General features: G+C 37.3%; 2 protein-coding genes across 3 annotated transcripts; one reads left to right on the top strand and one right to left on the bottom strand.

Annotated features, from left to right (window-relative positions):
- Nucleotides 1-3,805: 3,805 nt before the first annotated feature.
- LOC133864306 (sphingosine-1-phosphate lyase) lies at nucleotides 3,806-13,161 on the top strand. 2 transcript variants are annotated; one of them, XM_062300595.1, is made up of 15 exons: nucleotides 3,806-4,201; nucleotides 4,351-4,396; nucleotides 6,251-6,402; nucleotides 6,522-6,581; nucleotides 9,562-9,786; nucleotides 9,879-10,020; nucleotides 10,264-10,314; nucleotides 10,443-10,534; nucleotides 10,952-11,078; nucleotides 11,417-11,432; nucleotides 12,039-12,146; nucleotides 12,274-12,328; nucleotides 12,429-12,575; nucleotides 12,707-12,785; nucleotides 12,959-13,161. In XM_062300595.1, exons 1-15 carry the CDS (start codon nucleotides 4,002-4,004, stop codon nucleotides 13,079-13,081), a joined length of 1,623 nt encoding a protein of 540 aa, XP_062156579.1. In that variant the 5' UTR covers nucleotides 3,806-4,001; the 3' UTR covers nucleotides 13,082-13,161. The 2 variants fall into 2 exon arrangements, with proteins under 2 accessions (XP_062156579.1, XP_062156586.1); XM_062300602.1 differs by lacking the exons at nucleotides 3,806-4,201; nucleotides 4,351-4,396 and having other exon boundaries at nucleotides 6,255-6,395.
- A 1,822-nt stretch (nucleotides 13,162-14,983) lies between these two features.
- LOC133858813 (protein LAZY 1-like) lies at nucleotides 14,984-18,333 on the bottom strand. Its single transcript, XM_062294273.1, has 5 exons — nucleotides 18,279-18,333; nucleotides 18,110-18,176; nucleotides 16,824-17,620; nucleotides 16,356-16,641; nucleotides 14,984-15,322 (listed from the first exon to the last, which is right to left on the bottom strand). The coding sequence occupies exons 1-5, from the start codon at nucleotides 18,282-18,284 to the stop codon at nucleotides 15,303-15,305; spliced, it is 1,176 nt and encodes a 391-aa protein (XP_062150257.1). The 5' UTR covers nucleotides 18,285-18,333; the 3' UTR covers nucleotides 14,984-15,302.
- Nucleotides 18,334-19,414: the final 1,081 nt, after the last annotated feature.

The raw sequence follows: 19,414 nt of genomic DNA, 5'->3' as shown, positions 1-19,414 counted from the left end.
GTTACAAACTTCCCCCTTAAACTTCTAACGTCCTCGTCAGAACCATGTCATGCAGTGCTCTAGTACCACATAACCTGGCGTTAATAGGTGGCTCTTATACCATTTGTAACGACCCACCCCCAATGACACAATATTGTTCGCTTTTGGCTCCCAAAACCAGACTTCCAAGGAGGTCACCCATCCTGGGATTGCTTTCGCAGAAACACGCTTAACTGCGGAGTTCTGATAGGTTCATGACCATCACGACTTTAAAACGCGTTGTGTCATAAATTGTGCATTTATACATATAAACGCATCCTCATTCCCAGGCGATGTGAGACATCACAAGAATACCAACTGCGAGTCAAAGATCGAAGCTCGCAGGGGATTCGAATCGCTGCGAGATCTGAAGCAGCGACCAAACCTTTTGGGACCCTCGGTGAGAAAGAGATGGAGAGATCTACGGCGAGATATCTAGAGAAACAAAGAAATGGAAGCTGTGATTTTGGGAAAAATAAATGGAAGAAGAATCAGAGATTGCATAGAGACGAGAGTGATGGGTGAGAGAGGAAGAAGATAGACGGTAAAAGAGAGTGAAAAAAAAATAGTTTATTGAATAAAGTACGAAAATAAATTATTTTAATGATATAGAAAAAAATGATTGGGAAAAAAATGGGTTTGTTCATACCTATAGGTAAAATGGTTAGAAAATTACTGTTGTGAATGTTCTGACGGTAGAAATTATGAATATTTTTAATCTTTTAAAATGAAAGAGGAGTCAAAATATAAACAAAAAAAAAATGTGGGGACAAAAAAATTATTTTGGGGGATAAAACAATTATTTTAGAGGGACAAAGTTATAAATTTATATATTTTAAAGAGAATTTAAAACTTTTTGGGGGACGACCTTGGTTGTGGTTCCGTCCCTTGGGAGAGGGGACATGTGCAGTTGGGCATTGGCGAGATAAAGGATCAGTTCTCATGGCCGAACCACCCCTGGCCAGTTGGGGGTGGTCCGGCCACCACCTCCATCCTCTTATTATTGTTTTTTGTTTTGGGGTTTTTTTTTTGTATTTATTTTTTACTTTCTATTTCTATTTTTAATTTTATTTTTTTGAAGAGTATTTTTGTCATGAGAATGGTAGTTTGTGGGGTGTCTAAACTTTTTTTTTTATTTTTTTTTATTTTTTTAATTGATTTTCAGAATATATATATTAGAAATTTTTGGACTTTTTTTTATCAAAATTATTATTATTATTATTGCATACAAAAGGGAATATTAAATTTTCTCATATTTTATTATGTAGATTTTTTTAAAAAAATATTTTTAATTCAATAATTAATTGTATCAACATTTATAATTTTTAAGAGAAATATATTTATTCTCTCTAACTATAAAGCAATTTACAATTATGTTTCTTCTAAATCTTCGGTTATTGCAATGTCTTCCGGACTATTATGAAATTACAATTTTTTTTTTTTTTGTCAATATGTAGTTGGTGCCATTCTTTTGCATTTTTATTTTTTTTTCAAATCCATCATTAGATAAGTAAAACCTATATGTAGTCTCACATACTCAATTGTAAATTTACACATTACTCAAAAGAAAATGAACAAAAAAATATGCAAGGAATTGAAACAAAACATTTTTCTTTTTTTGCCAATATGTCGTACAAGAAAGGTACCAATCTACTATTAGCTATTATTGAATTTGTGGGGGAGAAATGAGAGAAATCATTATTCAACCCATATTTCACTTATTTCCAGATTCATTGAATTGCCCGATAGTAGATTCTATAAATTTAAGGGATAATTGTACTGTTGGTCCCTGTGGTATGCCATAATTATTTTTCACTCCCTATGGTTTAAAAAGTGCATGAGAGGTCCTTGTGATATGCAATAATTACAAATCGATCCCTGGCGTCAAATTCTGTTAAAACTTTTAACAGATTCCGTCAAATAGCACGTCAGAGACACGTGTCGCCAATAAGATGGCGACACATGTCCATCTTAATAAAAAAATATAAATTTATTAAAAAATAAATAAAAATACTTATTTATTTTTTTAAAATAATTTTTTTTTTTTAAAAAAAAAAAGCTGAAAGGGTGGCTGGGCCACCCCCAGCCACTGGGGTGGCCGCAGGGGGTGGCACGCGGCCACCCCTAGGCCACAGGGGGTGGCTGCGCGCCACCCCCGGCGGCCAGGCCACCCTCAAAGGGGTGGCCCAACCACCCTTTCAGCTTTTTTTTTTTTTTTTTTTTTTAAAAAAAAAAAAAGAAAAGTATTTTTATTTATTTTTTAATAAATTTTTATTTTTTTTATTAAGATGGACACGTGTCGCCATCTTATTGGCGACACGTGTTGCTGACGTGGCATTTGACGGAATCTGTTAAAAATTTTAACAGAATTTGACGCCAGAGATCGATTTATAATTATTGCATACCACAAGGACCTCTCATGCACTTTTTGAACCATAGGGAGTGAAAAATAATTATAGCATACCACAGGGACCAACGGTGCAATTATCCTTAAATTTAATGATACATTAAAAAAAAAAGATAATTGAAATACGAGATGAAAAATGACATATAACATAACTCAACTTATATTTTTCCTTGAGTTGTGCTCTAGCGATTCTTCCTCTGGGTAGCGACCTCTGCACATGATAATGGAGGAGGGGAGCCTTCCCCAATAGTTTTGTGGTAGGTTTTGTTTATAAATAAAGTTCATTCTTTCTTTGAGTTTCGTTGGCATCTGAAGAGGTGAAGTGGTTGTGTTATCTCGTTCTGTTCCAGGATGGAGATGGGGTGTACAGGCGGTGGACTTTCTCCCACTTCCCTGATTTGGGCTTCGTCCATGGCTGTTTTGGTTTGATTTGTGGCGCCAATGTTTGATTTCGAACAGGAATTTGTGATACGTTGTTGTTGTTTTGGATGGCACATAGGAGACGTTTTCGCTCAAGTCCAAGATTTGGGTTTCTTCCATGGTTATTCCTGCTTGACAGTGTTGATTTTCAATAGGAGTTTTCGATTCACCGTTGCTGGTTTGAATGGCTTCGACGGAGACAACTTCGTTCAAATGTATTTCGTGGCTGATTGCTGCAACAGCGGAGACTGGGATTTCCACTGGAGGGGCAGTTTAGGGCTTAAGGGGATCGATGGTTTGGGTGGTTTTTTCTTCAGCTTTCTCGCAGTAATGACAAAGCAGTTAGATCACAAATTCCGGATCTATACCGGTGTTTCAGGCGTTTTTATCGGGTGCGGCTTTATGGGCGATCTTCAAGGAACTGTTCGGTTGTGCGTGTAGTTTGTGTCTCAGATTGTGCATCCAACCGTCAAGTAACAAGGGGATATGGGAGTTTTGGTCCGGCCGTGTATTTTTAGTTGTTTTTTGTGTTGGTTGTTTTTAACAGCTGCTCTGTGTTTTAAGATCAGAACCTGGTATGTTAAAGTTATTTTATAGTTCAGAATATGTGCTATTTCCTAGATTTAGTAATGGTTCATGCACCGTAGATGCATTATTCTGTTGTCTAGGTTATTTTTAGTAGTTGTGGTCTTTTATGAGTTTGACTTTGCCCGGTGGAGGAAACTCTCACCTTAATGCCTCTGACTTGATTTATTAAGAAATTTTTGTAACTTTGGACATTTGACCATGCGGTATTTTTCTATATATCGAAAGGGATCTTTGAATCTAAAAAAAAAAAAAAAAAAAAAAAACTCATCTGGATTTTAGGTCCTATAGATTTTGATAATGAATTTACCAGAAGAGATTCACAATAGATGAACACGTGTAACTGCCCTCGTCGAATAATTTAGAAGATGCTCGTTCACACCTGCAAATGCATCCCCTCAACTGGTCAGAAGAATGAGAAGATCAGTACGCAACGCAGCCCCCCGCCAAAATCCAACGCATAACTTCCACGCGATGATTAAAAGCAAGGCCCTATAGATTTCGCTCTCTCTCCATTGTTTTTAGCGTTGCTTTCATCTTTGGGATATCCTTCACGGTTTCAGCACCGGCAATGGATTCTTCCGTGAAGTCGTTCCTGATTCATTTCAGAGGTTCGGCGAACTCGTTCTTATCGGGGTACGAGCCTCTGGCTCTGCTTCTCGCTCCTCTCCTCGCTCTCCTCGTCGCTCGGACGCTTCAGTTGTTTCTCAGTGTCGTTCACGAACGGGGACTCAAAGCAACCTTCCTAGGGTTCTTTATGAGCCTCATCAAGTAATTTCGCTTTCTTCATTTGCTATCGAATTCTCGCAAAATTTGTTTTTAAGTATTACGAAATACTTCAACAGAAAGCCGATCTAATAATAGAGACGCTGTTGATTTTGATTTATATATTTATTGATACAAATAGAATACATTAACAGGTTGGTTCCTGGTGTCCAGAATTACATCGATGCCGAGAAACAGAAGGTCAGAGATTTATTTATTTATTTTTAAAATACATTACATAACAAAGAGAAGGGTTACAGTCAAACTAAAATCCAAGAGGGGTTGGTTCCCCACAACAAATCCAAATGAAAGAGATATTGCCAAATCTGAAAAAAAGAAAGAAAGGGAAATGGGTTGATAAATGATCTCAAAGGACCATAAACGACCTGATCCTTTATATTTTGGTTAAAAGCTAAGAAATAGGCCTTATAAAGCAGTAATAGAGCATCTCTAGTGAGTTTTCCATTTCAAAATTTTCACTACAATTTGGTGAAAATCTCAAAAAAGTCAACTTCAACAAACTCTATAATGTCTCTGTTTTGGCTCTTTCACTCCAAATTTGGCTCACAAATTTCATGAGCTATTGAATATTTAATCATTTCTTTCTCATTTCACTTCATTTTTCACTTTTCCTCTCTTCTCATTTGTTAGGAGTGGTTGCTTAAAACCAATAAAAAATTAATATTAGTTGAAATAGATGAATATTTAGAGAATTTGACGTAGGAAGTTTGTTAAAAGTAGTAATTTAAACAATTAAAATAAATTTTTTAGCTAAAATTTGGAGAGCTCACTAGGGATGCTCTAAGTACCGAAACAGAGAGCACGGGCACGGGTATGATTGTCCTGAGACCTTTCAACCCTACCTAAACTCCCATCACAAGGGACGCGGACAGAGGCATGACCTTCGAAATACCCTTCAATCCCACAAAAACCTCTGCTTGGTAACAATAACAACCACTGGGAGGCAGTTGAGGATGGGGTGGCACTGTTGAAATTAGAACAGGATTGTCATCAAGAAGTAACAGACTCCGGATGTAAAAGCCTCTGCTACTGGAAAACACCAAAAAGGAACAGGGAAACTAAAACCCAAAAACAACAAAAACAAACACATAAATACAATAGAAAATCCAACAACACCACCACCGAAAGATGTAGCAGCAGGTGAAAGGCGCACGGAGGACGCTATCGGACGCATGGAGGCCACATGGCGGGGTGTGGGAGGTCCACCGAGACACGACATACAGGGGAGGAAAGCAGAAAGGTTGGGGAAGATGATGTTGTGCGCCTGAGGAGGCTGAAGTGGAGGAAACTAGATCTTAGTTGGAAAACCACTTTCCCTGGATGGCGCATGGGGCTCACTGCCAGCGGAGAATGGACGATGGTGAGGCAAGGCGGCTGGATTGGGTGGAGAGGAGCTGTGCAGGAGGCAGTGCAGGTGGAGGGAGTAAGTAGAACTCATCGCTCCTCTCCCAGAAACACCACAAGGCGGATAGGAGCCTCACGGGGGAGGGGTTTCCCAAAAACGTTGAGAGCTTCTCTCTCTTAAAGCAGAGGAGAATTATTTATTTGGATGATTAGAATTTTCATCAATTAAGTCATTTGTTGACTTGTTTATTTGTACATTTATGAATTCAAATTTTGGTCAATGGGCGTATTTTGGATTTATGGTCTTTATTTGTTTCTGAAACGAAAATTAGACAAACTGTTATACTGCAATGAATGAAATGAGACCTAACATTTGATGTGGGACTATGAGATACGAGAATTTCGCAAGATGAGCATTCAATTCTGTTTGTTTAGGTGTTATTGATGTGTAGCTATTTTCTAACTTCTCAAGTATTAGTAGTAGGGCTTGGAGGAGTGGAGCGGAATTGACCGTCTGTCTGTCTTTTTTTTTTTTTTTTCCTCCCTTTTGATTACCATCAATGTAGAGGCATTTTAAATGCATATGTGTAGCTTTCTGCAGTGTTGTTGTTGTTGTTTTTTTTTTTTTTTGGAATATACAAGTTTAAACAATCGCATTTATTTTGTGGATATGGTTGGTTGATCGAGCAGGTTGTGGATAAGTTGCATTCTGGTGGTAAATCTAAGCGAGAAGGTTGGAGGACTGAGTTGCCGAGGGCGGGGTTAGGAGTTGGAGTCATAGAGAAACTGGAGAATGAGAAAAGAAACGACGCCGTTTGGCAAGGCAAATGCTCTGGTACAGTGTATGTTAATAACCATTGGGATGGGTTTCTATGTAGTTGTTCTTTTTCGTAAAAATATTCTATGTTAAAATCTATTTTCTGCTGGTCTTGTGTTTCATAAGTTATGGGTTCTTTTGCAGCTACATTGGAGGAACTGAATCTGAAGGGCATTTTTCTCTGATTAATGAGGCATGTTCAATGTTAGTAAGATACTGCACATATGTGATCTGTAATTTACAATTCTTTGAAGACTCTTTTATCTCTCTCTCTCTTTTAATCTAAGTGAGAGGGTGAGCACAGAAGTAAACATATATGTTCGGTTTCAAATGCATCCTCCCTAAAATGTGCTACAACTTATGGTGACCCTGATAAACAAGGAACAAGCAAAGTCCTTATAATTTGCAAACTATCCTAGAGAAGATAATAATGTTAATACTATACATAATTTCAAACAAGGGTGGATGACTTAAATTTAGAGAGGCTGCACTGGGTGTGATAACTCAAACTTGTTACTTTAACTTATTACAAAGTTTACAACTGAGTGACTTCTCAGCTGTTAGTTATGCCAGTGTCTTCTTTTTTTTTTGATAAGTAAATGAAATTTTATATAAAGAAAACAAGCGTAAGGCGCCCTTCTAAGTACACTGGAAGTATACACAAGGAAACGCCTAAGAAGGCAAAGAAAAACGAACAAGAAAAACAGAAAAGCTAATAGACACGGGTGACAACAAAGCCTCCGTCCAAAGATACAACAAATGTAAAAACGATGCCAGTGTCTTCTTGAGACTAACCTATACCATTTCAACTCAAATGTCAAGCATGGTACAAATAACAAATGTCCGGCGCTATAGTTTGCATGTACTGTTTTTATACCTTCAGTATGTGTGCTGGCTAAGCACACACTGCACAAGGGCATTAGATTTCTAGCAGCAGTTTCTTTTAGATTTCCCTTAAATGTAGGGAACCAAACTATTTTTTGCTTTTCTATTCAAATAAACTGCACTATAACTTCCCTTATTATTTCCATATACCATTTAAATTAATATCCTTGGGTGTGGTGTGGCCTCGCTTCCGATAAAGTATTTGGGCCTTCCGTTGGGTGCTAAATATAAAGATTCTAATATGTGGAATAATGTTATTGAGAAGATGGAAGCTAGACTAGCAGGGTGGAAGAAGGTGTGCTTATCTAAAGGGGGGAGGTTAACCTTGATCAATAGCACTCTCTCAAGCTTACCTACGTACTTTCTTTCTCTTTTCCCTATTCCTGTGGGAGTGGCAAATCGTTTGGAGAAACTTCAGAGAGATTTCCTTTGGGGTGGTGTTGGAGATGAATTTAAATTTCATTTGGTTAATTGGCGTACGATTTGTTCTTCTAAAGCTTCGGGGGGGCTAGGAGTGAGAAATTTGGTTATGTTCAACAAAGCCTTGATGGGTAAATGGTTATGGAGATATGCTATGGAGAGAGATGCTTTTTGGAGAAAGGTGGTGGATGTCAAATATGGTAGTTTGAGGGGTGGTTGGTGTTCTAAGGAGGTTGGGGGTTCTTATGGGTTTGGCGTGTGGAAAAGTATTAGGAGGGGATGGGATGCTTTTGCTGCGCATGTGAGATATGAGATCGGGAATGGTTCGAAAGTTCTGTTTTGGCATGATGTATGGTGTGGGGAAATTCCTTTGAAGATCCTCTTTCCAGATTTGTTCCTTATTGCTAGAAGAAAGGATGCTTGGGTGGAGGAAATTATGCAGAGACAAAATGGCACCATCGTATGGAATATTATGTTTTCTCGTTCAGTTCATGATTGGGAGGTCGAAGCGGTTAGTAGGTTTTTTGGGATGTTGTACACCCTCAAAGTTAGCAGCGAGGGAGAGGATAAGTTGTGTTGGGTGCCAGCGCGAAAGAAATCTTTTGAGGTAAAGTCCTACTATAAGTTGTTGTCTAGTCCTACTCAGTCTTCTTTTCTGTGGAAAAGTATTTGGAAAGTTAATGTTCCCTCGAGAGTGGCCTTCTTTGTTTGGACGGCAACTTTAGGGAAATCTTTAACTTTGGATAACCTTCGAAAGAGAAACATTATCGTGATGGATTGGTGCTCTATGTGTAAGACCGCTGGAGAATCCATTGATCATTTGTTTCTGCATTGTATGGTGGCTACAGAATTGTGGAGGGCGCTTCTGCAATTGTTTGGGGTGGAGTGGGTAATGCCGGGGTCGGTGAAAGACATGTTGGGGAGTTGGAGGGGCCAGAAGGGTAATTGGACTTCGATACAGATTTGGCGCATGGCTCCGTTGTATTTGATGTGGTGCGTTTGGAGGGAACGGAATGCACGCTGTTTTGAAGATTGTGAGACTGGTTTGTCGAATTTGAAAAGAAAGATGCTTCAAATGTTGTTTATGTGGAGAGATACAATTAAGTTAATGCATGAATGTTCCTATTTTGATTTCTTAGATAGATGTTCTCTATGTTCTTTACATTAGGGGTTCCTTGTATACATCCTGTGTACTTTGGGTTGCGCCCCTTTGTGCATTTTCAATACATTTTACTTATCAAAAAATGAGAGAAGAAAGAGAAACCATTTAAATATTGTTTCAAATAAATGATAGAGGAAATAGAGTTTTTTATATTAAAGGAACCACTTTTGCTTCCCTAGATTTAAGGTACAACTTTTGGTTCACTTGGTGCTTCCTTAGTTTAGGGAACAACAAGGAAATTTGTTTCAATGGTTCTTTTAAGAGTTTTCCCTACATTTAGTGTAGATAATGAGTTTTAAGGAAGCTGCTTTTATTGCTCTTACAGGTTTTCTTTAGTGTTTGGACAAGCCGATTCTTGATTTTCTAAACCATTACAAAATGTTGTGGAATTTAACCAGAAAGGACTCTGTTTTTTGCTGCAAAATACTCATTTTCTTTTTTGTTTGTATAAATGAAAAATTTAAGCAGTTTGGATGTAAGAATAAAATTGATTTTTCAAATATTTTAATTTAGTCAGGACTGCCATTTATGTTGACTCCATCCTGGTTACGTTTCCCAATAAAGGGTGTTAATGGTTCTCTTCTTTTCCTCACAGAGTCACAGGTAGGATTCCATATGCTTTGCATTGATTATCCTCATAATATCTGTTCCTTCCCACCATTTTTTGCGTAGACATCTTTTATCTCTCATCATAACTTGGTTTGAATTGCTTGTCAGGTTTGCACACACCAACCCATTGCATATGGATGTATTTCAGAGCGTAGGGCAGTTTGAAGCAGAGGTGGTTGCGATGACAGCTGCACTACTCGGCAGTAAAGAAAAGGGTTCAGGAGGACAAATATGTGGAAATATGACATCAGGTGGAACTGAAAGCATATTATTAGCTGTGAAATCATCACGCGACTACATGAAAACCAAGAACGGAATTACAAAACCTGAAATGTATGTTGATTCCCATCATTTCAATTCTTTGGTATTTGCTACTTTATTATTGATCTGGAAGTTATTTATGTGTGATTTCTTACTGAGCTCAGGATAATACCTGAATCTGCACACTCAGCATATGACAAGGCTGCACAATATTTTAATATCAAGCTGTGGCGTGTCCCTGTAAATAAAGAATTTCAAGCAGATGTCAAAGCGATTAGACGACGTATTAACAGAAACACCATTTTGGTATTACATTTGCAGACTAGTCTTTGATTTCACTTCATTTCTTCATGAATCTTTGATAGCACATTTTAATCAAAACGAACTCCACCCCCCCCCCCCCCCCCCCCCCCCACACACACACACACACACACACACTACAACCAAACAATTTCTTGGTTTACCCTCTTGTGCGGTTGAGGCTGCTTATTCGAACTTAAAATATTTTCATTTACTACTTGAAACTGACTTAGATTTTGTATCCTGCAGATTGTTGGATCTGCACCTGGGTATCCTCATGGCGTCATTGACCCTATTGAGGTATTGTAACTTTCTTTATGGGGTAATGGTGAGAAAGGCAAGCGACCTTAACTCGTTCATGTAAATTTATTGTCTCTTTGAATTTGTAATTTCTATAATTAAACTAATTTTGGCAATTTCTTTAATAGGAGCTTGGTGAACTAGCTACTAGCCTCCGAATTTGTCTTCATGTAGACCTTTGTCTTGGTGGCTTTGTATTACCTTTCGCTCGTAAACTTGGGTATGACCGCTTTTTCTTTTTTCTTTTTAATTAGTGAAGTATCTATTTGGTTGCTTGTTATGCTGCCACTTATTATATCATCACATTGACCACTCAACTATGGCGTACCTGCTAGTAAACAATGTTCATCAATTGAGCTGTCCAGGTTGACATGTACATACCACTGATATTATGGGCAATTATTGTGCATATAATGCTGCAATATGAACTCTCTATCTCTCTCTTGTATGCACACAAATTTTTTACTCACAAAGATGTGCTGTGTATTTTTGTTTTTTTTTTTATACATATTCCACTGAGGATGAGATTTTAAAAAGATCGTGTTTAATATTCTCAAAATGCCTGGCTATGCTTGTCTGGTAATTGTTGGGTTTCTTCAGACTGGAATTGGTTCACATTTTTAACTCTAAATTTCAGGTATGCAATTCCACCTTATGATTTTTCTGTTAAAGGAGTGACCTCAATATCGGTGGATGTGCACAAATATGGCTTGGCTCCCAAAGGAACAAGTGTAGTTCTGTACAGAAATCATGACATAAGAAAGGTAACCTGTTGGTTTTGATCAATTGTTTAGTTAATGATAGTTTGCATCTGGAACAGGAAGCAGACATAGAGTTTGTCACTCATTTTTTCAGTTTAACATTCCAAATTGTACTTAATTGTATTTATATCTAGTTTCCTAGAATGTATATGTAAATGACACATTTAAAAGTAATCTTACTAGATTATTTTGTGACATTTCGAAGGTAAGTTTTCTGTATTTCGAAAGAGTACTGTCAATCTTTTTTTCCTGCTCGGTTTAAGATCTTTCTAATATACTTTTCTTTCATGGCATCTTGGTTGGTGGGTTGCTGGCTTTTGTGACTTCCTATTTTCCAACAGCATCAATTTGTTGCTGGTTAGTATACACTCCTTTATTCAAGAAACAATATAAGTCTTTAAACTCAAGTCTTCACTTAGTATTTTATTTTATTTTTCCTTTCTTTTTTCCTGTTTTTCTCTTTGGAAGACTTTGGGCCAATCTGTGTTGAAATAGGACTCACAGCCATGTAGTGATTAGATCAACATCACACTGGACGAATGCTTTTGGCTTGCATGATAATATGGAAACAATTTGTGAATATGGCAAACCACAAAGTTTATTGGTATCTCCATCATTCATGCATTCTAAAAGCATTTTTTTCCTTTACTCTTGCATGATTATACAAGTATAACATGCAAATTTAATAACCTATTGAGGGCCATTTTGTTTCAAAAAAGAAAAGAAAAATAAAGAATGAGGGCCTTGTGCATTTCAGAAGCAAGAGGCATTGTGGAGAACTTAACAGGCCTTAGCATCGTTGATGTTTCTTTCAAAGAGTGCATAGTGCTGGAGGGAAACATGTTATTGGTTGTTGGAATTAATTTATGCATTCCAGTACAACTGCCCTTATTGATTTATTTAGTTCTGAATTTTGCGCTTATGGTGTATTATCTCTCCTTTTTTATTTTATCCATGTTGCAGTTACTGAGTGGTCAGGAGGGCTGTATGTGTCTCCAACAATTGCGGGGAGCAGGCCTGGGAGTTTGATTGCTGGGGCTTGGGCAGCAATGCTGTCTTTGGGGGAAGAAGGTGAGAGAATAATCCGTATTACTGTGCAACACCTGAAACTATGAGATGTATGCTTTTTAATACTGCTAACCGGACATTATGTTAAATGCTTAGCTCGTGGGCTGATTATTGTTCCAACATTCTTTAGGGTACTTGGAGAACACAAAAAAGATCATGGAAGTATCAAAGCGAATACAGAAAGGGTATCTGTTGTCTTCACGACTTAACCTTCTGTTTTTTCCTCCCTGGTTTTGGAGGAGGAAGTTATCTCAATTCTGAAAGTAACAGCCTCTTTATGTACAGGATAGAGGAAATTCCCGAGTTGTTTATTATTGGAAGGCCAGACATGACAATTGTTGCATTCGGATCTAATGTTGTAGATATATTTGAAGTCAATGATGTCATGTCATCCAAAGGCTGGCATTTGAATGCACTACAAAGGCCCAACGGGTTCGTTTTTATTTTTACTCTTTTAAGACGGGAAAATAATGAAACTGAGGCATAGCGTAGATGCATGTCATAAGCTTGGAGTTAGATTTGTTTCTAAAGACTGAAATCTTTATCACTCTGGCTTGAATCAGCATTCATATCTGCGTGACTCTTCAGCATGTACCAATAGTTGAGGAGTTCCTCGGGGATTTGATGCAATCTGTGAAGACTGTAAGTTCTTCTTACCTGAAAAAATTCAATTTTCTCTTGCCATTTGATCAGAGCCCATTTTTGAGTAAGCGTTGATCTCAGGGAGAGATGGTGGGCGGTATCCATTCTGTGTTTCGTGTCACCCACCACCAATCTGTATTCACTATAATTTTTAATTTCATGTTACCTTTCAGGTAAAAGAAAATCCAGGTCCAATAAATGGAGGGCTAGCTCCCATATATGGTGCTGCGGGCAGAATGCCAGATAGAGTCATGGTCCAGGAATTGTTGGTTAATTACATGGACACTACATGCTAGTGGCATTCCCTACACCTTGGTTTCCCCAAGAATTCTTTGGCCAAACTACCACAAAAATAATGATATTTAAACTTTCACTATTTCGTATTCTTTCTTTGAATTTCAGTTCGAGGTACGTGTGCGCAGAATCCGGTAATTTTGGTTAACGATTTAAACCATCCGCTATGTTTTCATCAGTTTGCCGGAATCCGGTATTGTTTCCGCACTGCATACTTGCATAGTGTGAAAACTGTTCAACTAAAGCTCTAGTACCTCAAGAAATTCTCCATTTTAGCTAAAAAATTACAAATGTTTTTTTTATTTTTTTATTATTTTATTAATTTCTCTAAATTAAGATACAATCAAATCATTGTGCTTGGATATGGTTATATCAATACCCGGGTTTTAGCCGCTCATGAACCTGAACATCCTCTCATCCTCTCACATAATGTATACCCTATGTTGAGAAATTCTGTTAGTCTAGCCTAATTGTCTTGTACTCCTAATTCCTTCTATTTTAACCACCTATACCGTATGTAAATATAATACCAGGCCAATGCAACGTCCACCGGTAAAATCAATTCAAGATGACGAAAGCCATCTCTTTAATTATTATATTCAATATAAAAGGGGTAGTTGCAAAATATTTCGATTAAAACAAATAAATTAAGATGAATAATTTCTTCAAATTTGGCTCAAGGAATTTTTTTAACTTGGTTGATTAAATTGCTATATGTACATAAAATACGTGATTTTCATATATATTTTTAATAATGCATGTGAGAGAGCTAGTCACATGCTTAATTTGTTAACCTATTAAAAATGTATGTAAAAATCACATATTTAAAAGCTATATATTAATTTAATAGATTGAATTAATGAATAATTTTGTCCATCAAATTTTTTTTCTCTCATTATTATAAAAGTAGATCGTAGAACCGTAAAGGATTCAACGTATTATAAGTTGCTGTTTATAAAAAAGGATCATCAATCTATCATTTTTTTTTTTTTTGGTAAGTTATCATTCTATCATTTAAATCAAAGAAGCCACGTACTATTTGGCATTCATAACAACTTAATTTCATTACGCCAATTCAAAAAAAAAATAATTCTGTCACGCAAAATCGCACACGTTACTAATACAAATAGTACAACAATCAAACTCCACCGATCTAGGTATAGGTAGTTAGAATAGAAAAGAAATTAGGAGTACGAGACAATCCGAATAGACTAACAAATTTTCTCAACATAGGGTGTACGTTATGTGAGAAGATGTTTGGATTCTATGAGGGGTTATATTTGTTTCTAAAGACTGTAGTAGCCTACCAAATTTATTGTTAAAGTAGCTAGCTAGATATAAGTGATCTAACGTTTTCAAGAAAATATTTTTGTTGAAAGATTTTTTGAAGTTTGGTGTGTACAAAAAATTATAATTTTTTTTTTAATCATATTAACCTATAGAGAAAAAAAAAACTTAAGAATTTGAGTTCTAGCGGTATGCAGGCATGGTCCTAACGGTGTTCGAGTAGTGGTGCGGCAATTTAAAAATGGGAAGCTTAAACTCAAAAAATGATTTAAAATTTGAAAACTAGAAATCGTTTTTTGATTGAACAGAAAATGTTTTCTGTTGACTATTATTTTCTGTAGCACCAAATACTGAAAAATATTTTTTAAAAATTATCTTATTCCGAAACAAACTGAGCCATAAATAAATTATATAAAAAATAAAAAAATAAAAATGGAGCTCCAATTCATGTATAAATGAGGTGTTTCTAATAACCATATGAAATATGAAGCGATAATGCCATAATGGCGGAATTATGGTTACGTACTATAAAGTAAAAACACATATACCTTACTATCTTATTTCGAAACAAACTGAGCCATAAATAAATTATATAAAAAATAAAAATGGAGCTCCAATTCATGTATAAATGAGGTGTTTCTAATAACCATATGAAATATGCAGCGATAATGCCATAATGGCGGAATTATGGTTACGTACTATAAAGTAAAAACACATATACCTTACATTTAACATTGAGTCATTGACCAGTGCAGGGATACAAGAGGAGTGCCTCTTTTATTTTTATTTGTTCAACTTCAACCCAAGCTCATTATCACATATTGTATGGCTATTAATTAGCAACCATCTCCAAACCAGGAGATTCTCACAAAGACGATATCACTGCTGATTGCTCAGGGGTCACGAACCCCGCTCAAATATTGCTTCTTCTGCCTTTCAGAGCTCCAGCACTAGATCTACAATGCAAACAAACAACTCCATCAGGATAGCTACAGATCACAAATAAGCGCCAGAACAAGTATATATATATATATATATATATATATATATATATATATATATATATACTGAAATCATTGCACTTCTTGATCAGTCACACCAGTACTTTCCATGTAGTACGTGAATGTGCAGAAATGTCACAAACTGAAAAAAATACCAATTTCGTTTCCCCTTTTTTTTTTTTTTTTTTTTTTAATTTTTTTTTATTTTATTTTATGGATGAGTAACTTTCAATATCAACGAAGTATTTAATTACAAAAAAAACCTTAGCAAAGTTAAAAGCAAAAGATAACAACCCACCTAAAGAATTCAACAAGAGAAGAACAACGGAAAAAAACATAATAAAATCAAACTAAAATCCCATATAAACCCCAAATCGTGTAGAAGATAACATTTCTTTTGGTAGCCTTAAACTTATTTTTAAAGAGAATCTAGTTCTAATATTCCATATTATCTGTCTGAGCAATTGTTATTCAGTTTTAGGATGATTAACATAATAAATAGAATTATTGTTTATCCAAAGGTTATAAACAATAGAACCAAACACCAACGGTCAAAGATAAGCTTTCAACTAATTAGCATCCTAGCTTCCAAACATTAAAAGACCCATAACATGCTTCCAAACTTGACTACTAAACCCACAGAAAAAAAATAAAAATGATAATCTCTGTCCTCGATGCCATACCTACAATTACAAAACATGTATTTCCCCTCACCCTTATATCTTTGATTTCGTTTTAATTTAAAACGTAGTTTATGAAAACACGAATTTTAAAAATATAATTAAGCCGTACTTGATGTGACCTCTAAAATAATGTGTTTCTAAAAATACATTTATTCCCTGCAGCCCGCTCAAACGGTCAATGTTTTCAAACGAAACACTTTCTGTTTCTGGGATTTTGTTTAGGAAGATATTCGCTTGTAAAAATTAAGAGGACCAAAGATATGAAACATGTAGTTGGAGGAGGAGGAGGATGTATCTGTACTTACATTCTGCATCTGTCTTGATCCAGTGCTCCCTGTTCCCATTCGAGTCACCGCTGCCAAGTGTGAACTGTGGCGGGTTAGATTGGCTCTTGTAGCGTCTTATGCTCTCCTTCAAAAAGGCTCGTTTAGGATATGAGATTATTTCTTCATCTGGGAGCACCTGATCTCCATTGTTGTAATCCCCATTGTTGATTATTTTCTTCTTGTTTTCAGTCTTGTAGGGCTTGTTAGACTTTTGACTTGCTGTTGAGTTTTCCGGGTGAACTTTCCTGTGGAACATTTGAAGTATCTACAAGCCACACATTATCGGATAAGGAATTCAACCAAAAACACATAACCAGGATAATATTTCTTGTTATATTTTACAAACTATCAAAATACCTTTACGATTTAATTTTTACTGAAAATATAGATCTCTGTGTACTGATCCTGGCATAACATGATAACAATGAAATTGCTTAGAAAATGTACCTTATGCAGCTTTTTCTCTGCTGAAGCAGAGTCAAGAGGTCCACCAGAAGCTTCTGTAGTGCTTCGAGAAGAAGCATGGAGCATTTTTTTCTTGAGCAACTTTTTCATCAAGTGCATGGCGGACTTATCTGCTTCCTTCTCTGATCGCCTCTCCTCCCTCTCCCACTTGGTCCCGGAATTCTCCTCTGCCATTTTGCTCATCTGAAAAAGCTCACCAAGAGATGTCCTATGTTCCTTCTTTGCCACTGGTGTTGTTTCTGACAATTCAATTGCTGACCCAAAAAGATATCCTTGGAGTGGGCAGACTGCCGTTCCATTAATCCCATTTGTCTCTGGGCCTTCTATTGGCTTACCGCTAAGCGTAATCGTGCTGCCATGACTACTTCTTCCAGTGCTGACATGACTGTTTCTCCCAGAAGAAAAATTGCAACCATCGTCCTTCACTTCAGCTCCCAGAACCTTTTCCAACTCGTCATTGATGAGCTTCAGATCGTTCTCTGTCACTTCTGTTTCTTTCTCAGTTATGTTCTCAACTGAGATGGCGAATGTTGGTGTCGAGGGATCAGTACTAGTGACTTGGTCTGCTGCACCAAGGGTACCAATTGCAAGGAAGCCGTGGAAGAGCTCAGATATTGCAGCAGATGTTTCTTCTCCGTAGTCTTCTTCTTGATCTACTATTGCTGCTTCTAGACCAGTGAAAGACTTCCGAAGGTGGTGGTCTTTTGGGGCTTGTTTGAAGGATTTGGTGCCATAGTTTGGCTTTAGGTGGTATTGTTGATCGTCAAGCGATGCCTGCCCTGAAAGACAAGAACAAAGAATATATACCGTCACACACAAAAAAGAAAAAAGAAAAAAGTAGAAGGAACTTGTTTGATGGTGGTATTGTTCACATGGATGTTTGTTTCTAATAATCATTGTGTGTTGGTTTCTATGAAGTACTTATGATGTTCGCTTTGGGTTCTGTTTGGGCCTTTTGTGGCTCTATCTCAGATATGGGGGCATGCGTGTACTGAGCTCTAGCTATATTGTTTTCATGATTTCTTCCCCAAAGTAGTGCACATTTTTCATTAGAGTTGTTTTTCTTTTCTCTTCATGATTGTATGTAAACTAGCAGATCTAAACAGATCGATTTTAGGCCTTTACCGAAACGTTCAAAGTAGGAGCACTATTGATGGGTTGTGTGAATTTGTGAGGGATAGCCTAATTTGATGGGTATCATTTAGGTGATTGAAGCTTACGGCTGGAAGATGTTATCAGAAAGATGTGGGTGGCACATGTACTCTTACCAGTGACAAAATCCTTGAGGGGGTCGCTGCTATTTTGGCGGAACTTACGATGCATCCAACCTAGTAACTGCAAGAAGAAGAGTACATGCAAATTAACGTGTAGAATATCGAGAAAGTTTGTTCTCGATCGATCCCAAGGATAACAGAGAATGGACTAGCTTGTGTTTACCTTCATCTTTCGATTGTTTCTCAGAAACTTGGGAGTTTTGATCAGTACTACTTTAGTTATGTGAGAGGGTGATCATGAAGTAGGCTTCTTTTCATAGGTAACCGTATGGCTTGTTAATGCATAAGAGGTCAAACTGTTCCTGAAAGCCTCCAATGGTCTGACAAAGGGGTGGGTAGAGAGAAACACACAGATGGTTACAAATTTATGTTGGCAATGCTTTCCAGATAAAATCAAGGGGCCAGATACAGAGTGGGTCCTGGACCCCCCATCCCCAAGCTAGCAATGCACATATGTGTTGGCGTGAGCTGTAATATAATGTAAAACAAGAAAGTATAATATTTCCCTGTTATGGAAAAAAACCGATTGTGCTGTGATTATGGCACGATACTAGGCTCGATACTTGTATAGGCCGACATAGAGTGTAGAGTTTTTTTTTTTCTATTTAAATTGTACTGAATCAATGAGAAATACACAATAGAAAATTCTACCAATTCTAATATTGTTGACATGGTATCAGAGCAAGGAATTCGATCCCTGCTCCTAGAAAAAAACCTAGCCGCTCTTGTCTAACCCATACAATTCAGCCATGGCCGACACTGTCACCAATTCCGGTGATACCCCACCTCAGACCACCTCCATTCTTACCACTCTCACCAACCAAATGACTGAAGCCCTATCTAAAGTTCAAACCCCAACCCAGTCCACCGAAGGTCCAACCGCTCCTATTGGTATCCGGTTGGACAATTCCAACTACGGCTTATGGTCCCAGGTTGTCGAGATGTATATCTCTGTCAAAGACAAACTGGGATTTATCAACAGTGACTATCCACCACCACTGACGACAAACCCATCCTTTCGAAAATGGTGAACCGATAACGCCATCGTCAAAGGATGGTTGATTAACTCTATGGACCCGACCCTCCTTGAAAATTTCATCCGATTTCCCACTGCTAAAGCAGTTTGGGATGCTATTGCTACAACATATTTCGATGGGAGTGATACCTCTCAGGTCTACGAACTCCGACGACGTGTTGCTCGACTGAAACAAGCTGGTGGCTCCCTTGAGAAGTTCTACACTGATTTGCAAGGTCTCTGGCGCGAGATCGACTTCCGGTGGCCGAATCCGATGGAGTGCC

The sequence above is a fragment of the Alnus glutinosa genome, chromosome 1 (assembly GCF_958979055.1).
Source record: "Alnus glutinosa chromosome 1, dhAlnGlut1.1, whole genome shotgun sequence".
Lineage (NCBI taxonomy): Eukaryota > Viridiplantae > Streptophyta > Magnoliopsida > Fagales > Betulaceae > Alnus > Alnus glutinosa.
Note: the sequence above shows the minus strand (reverse complement) of the source record. Positions and strands in the feature narration are given on the sequence as shown.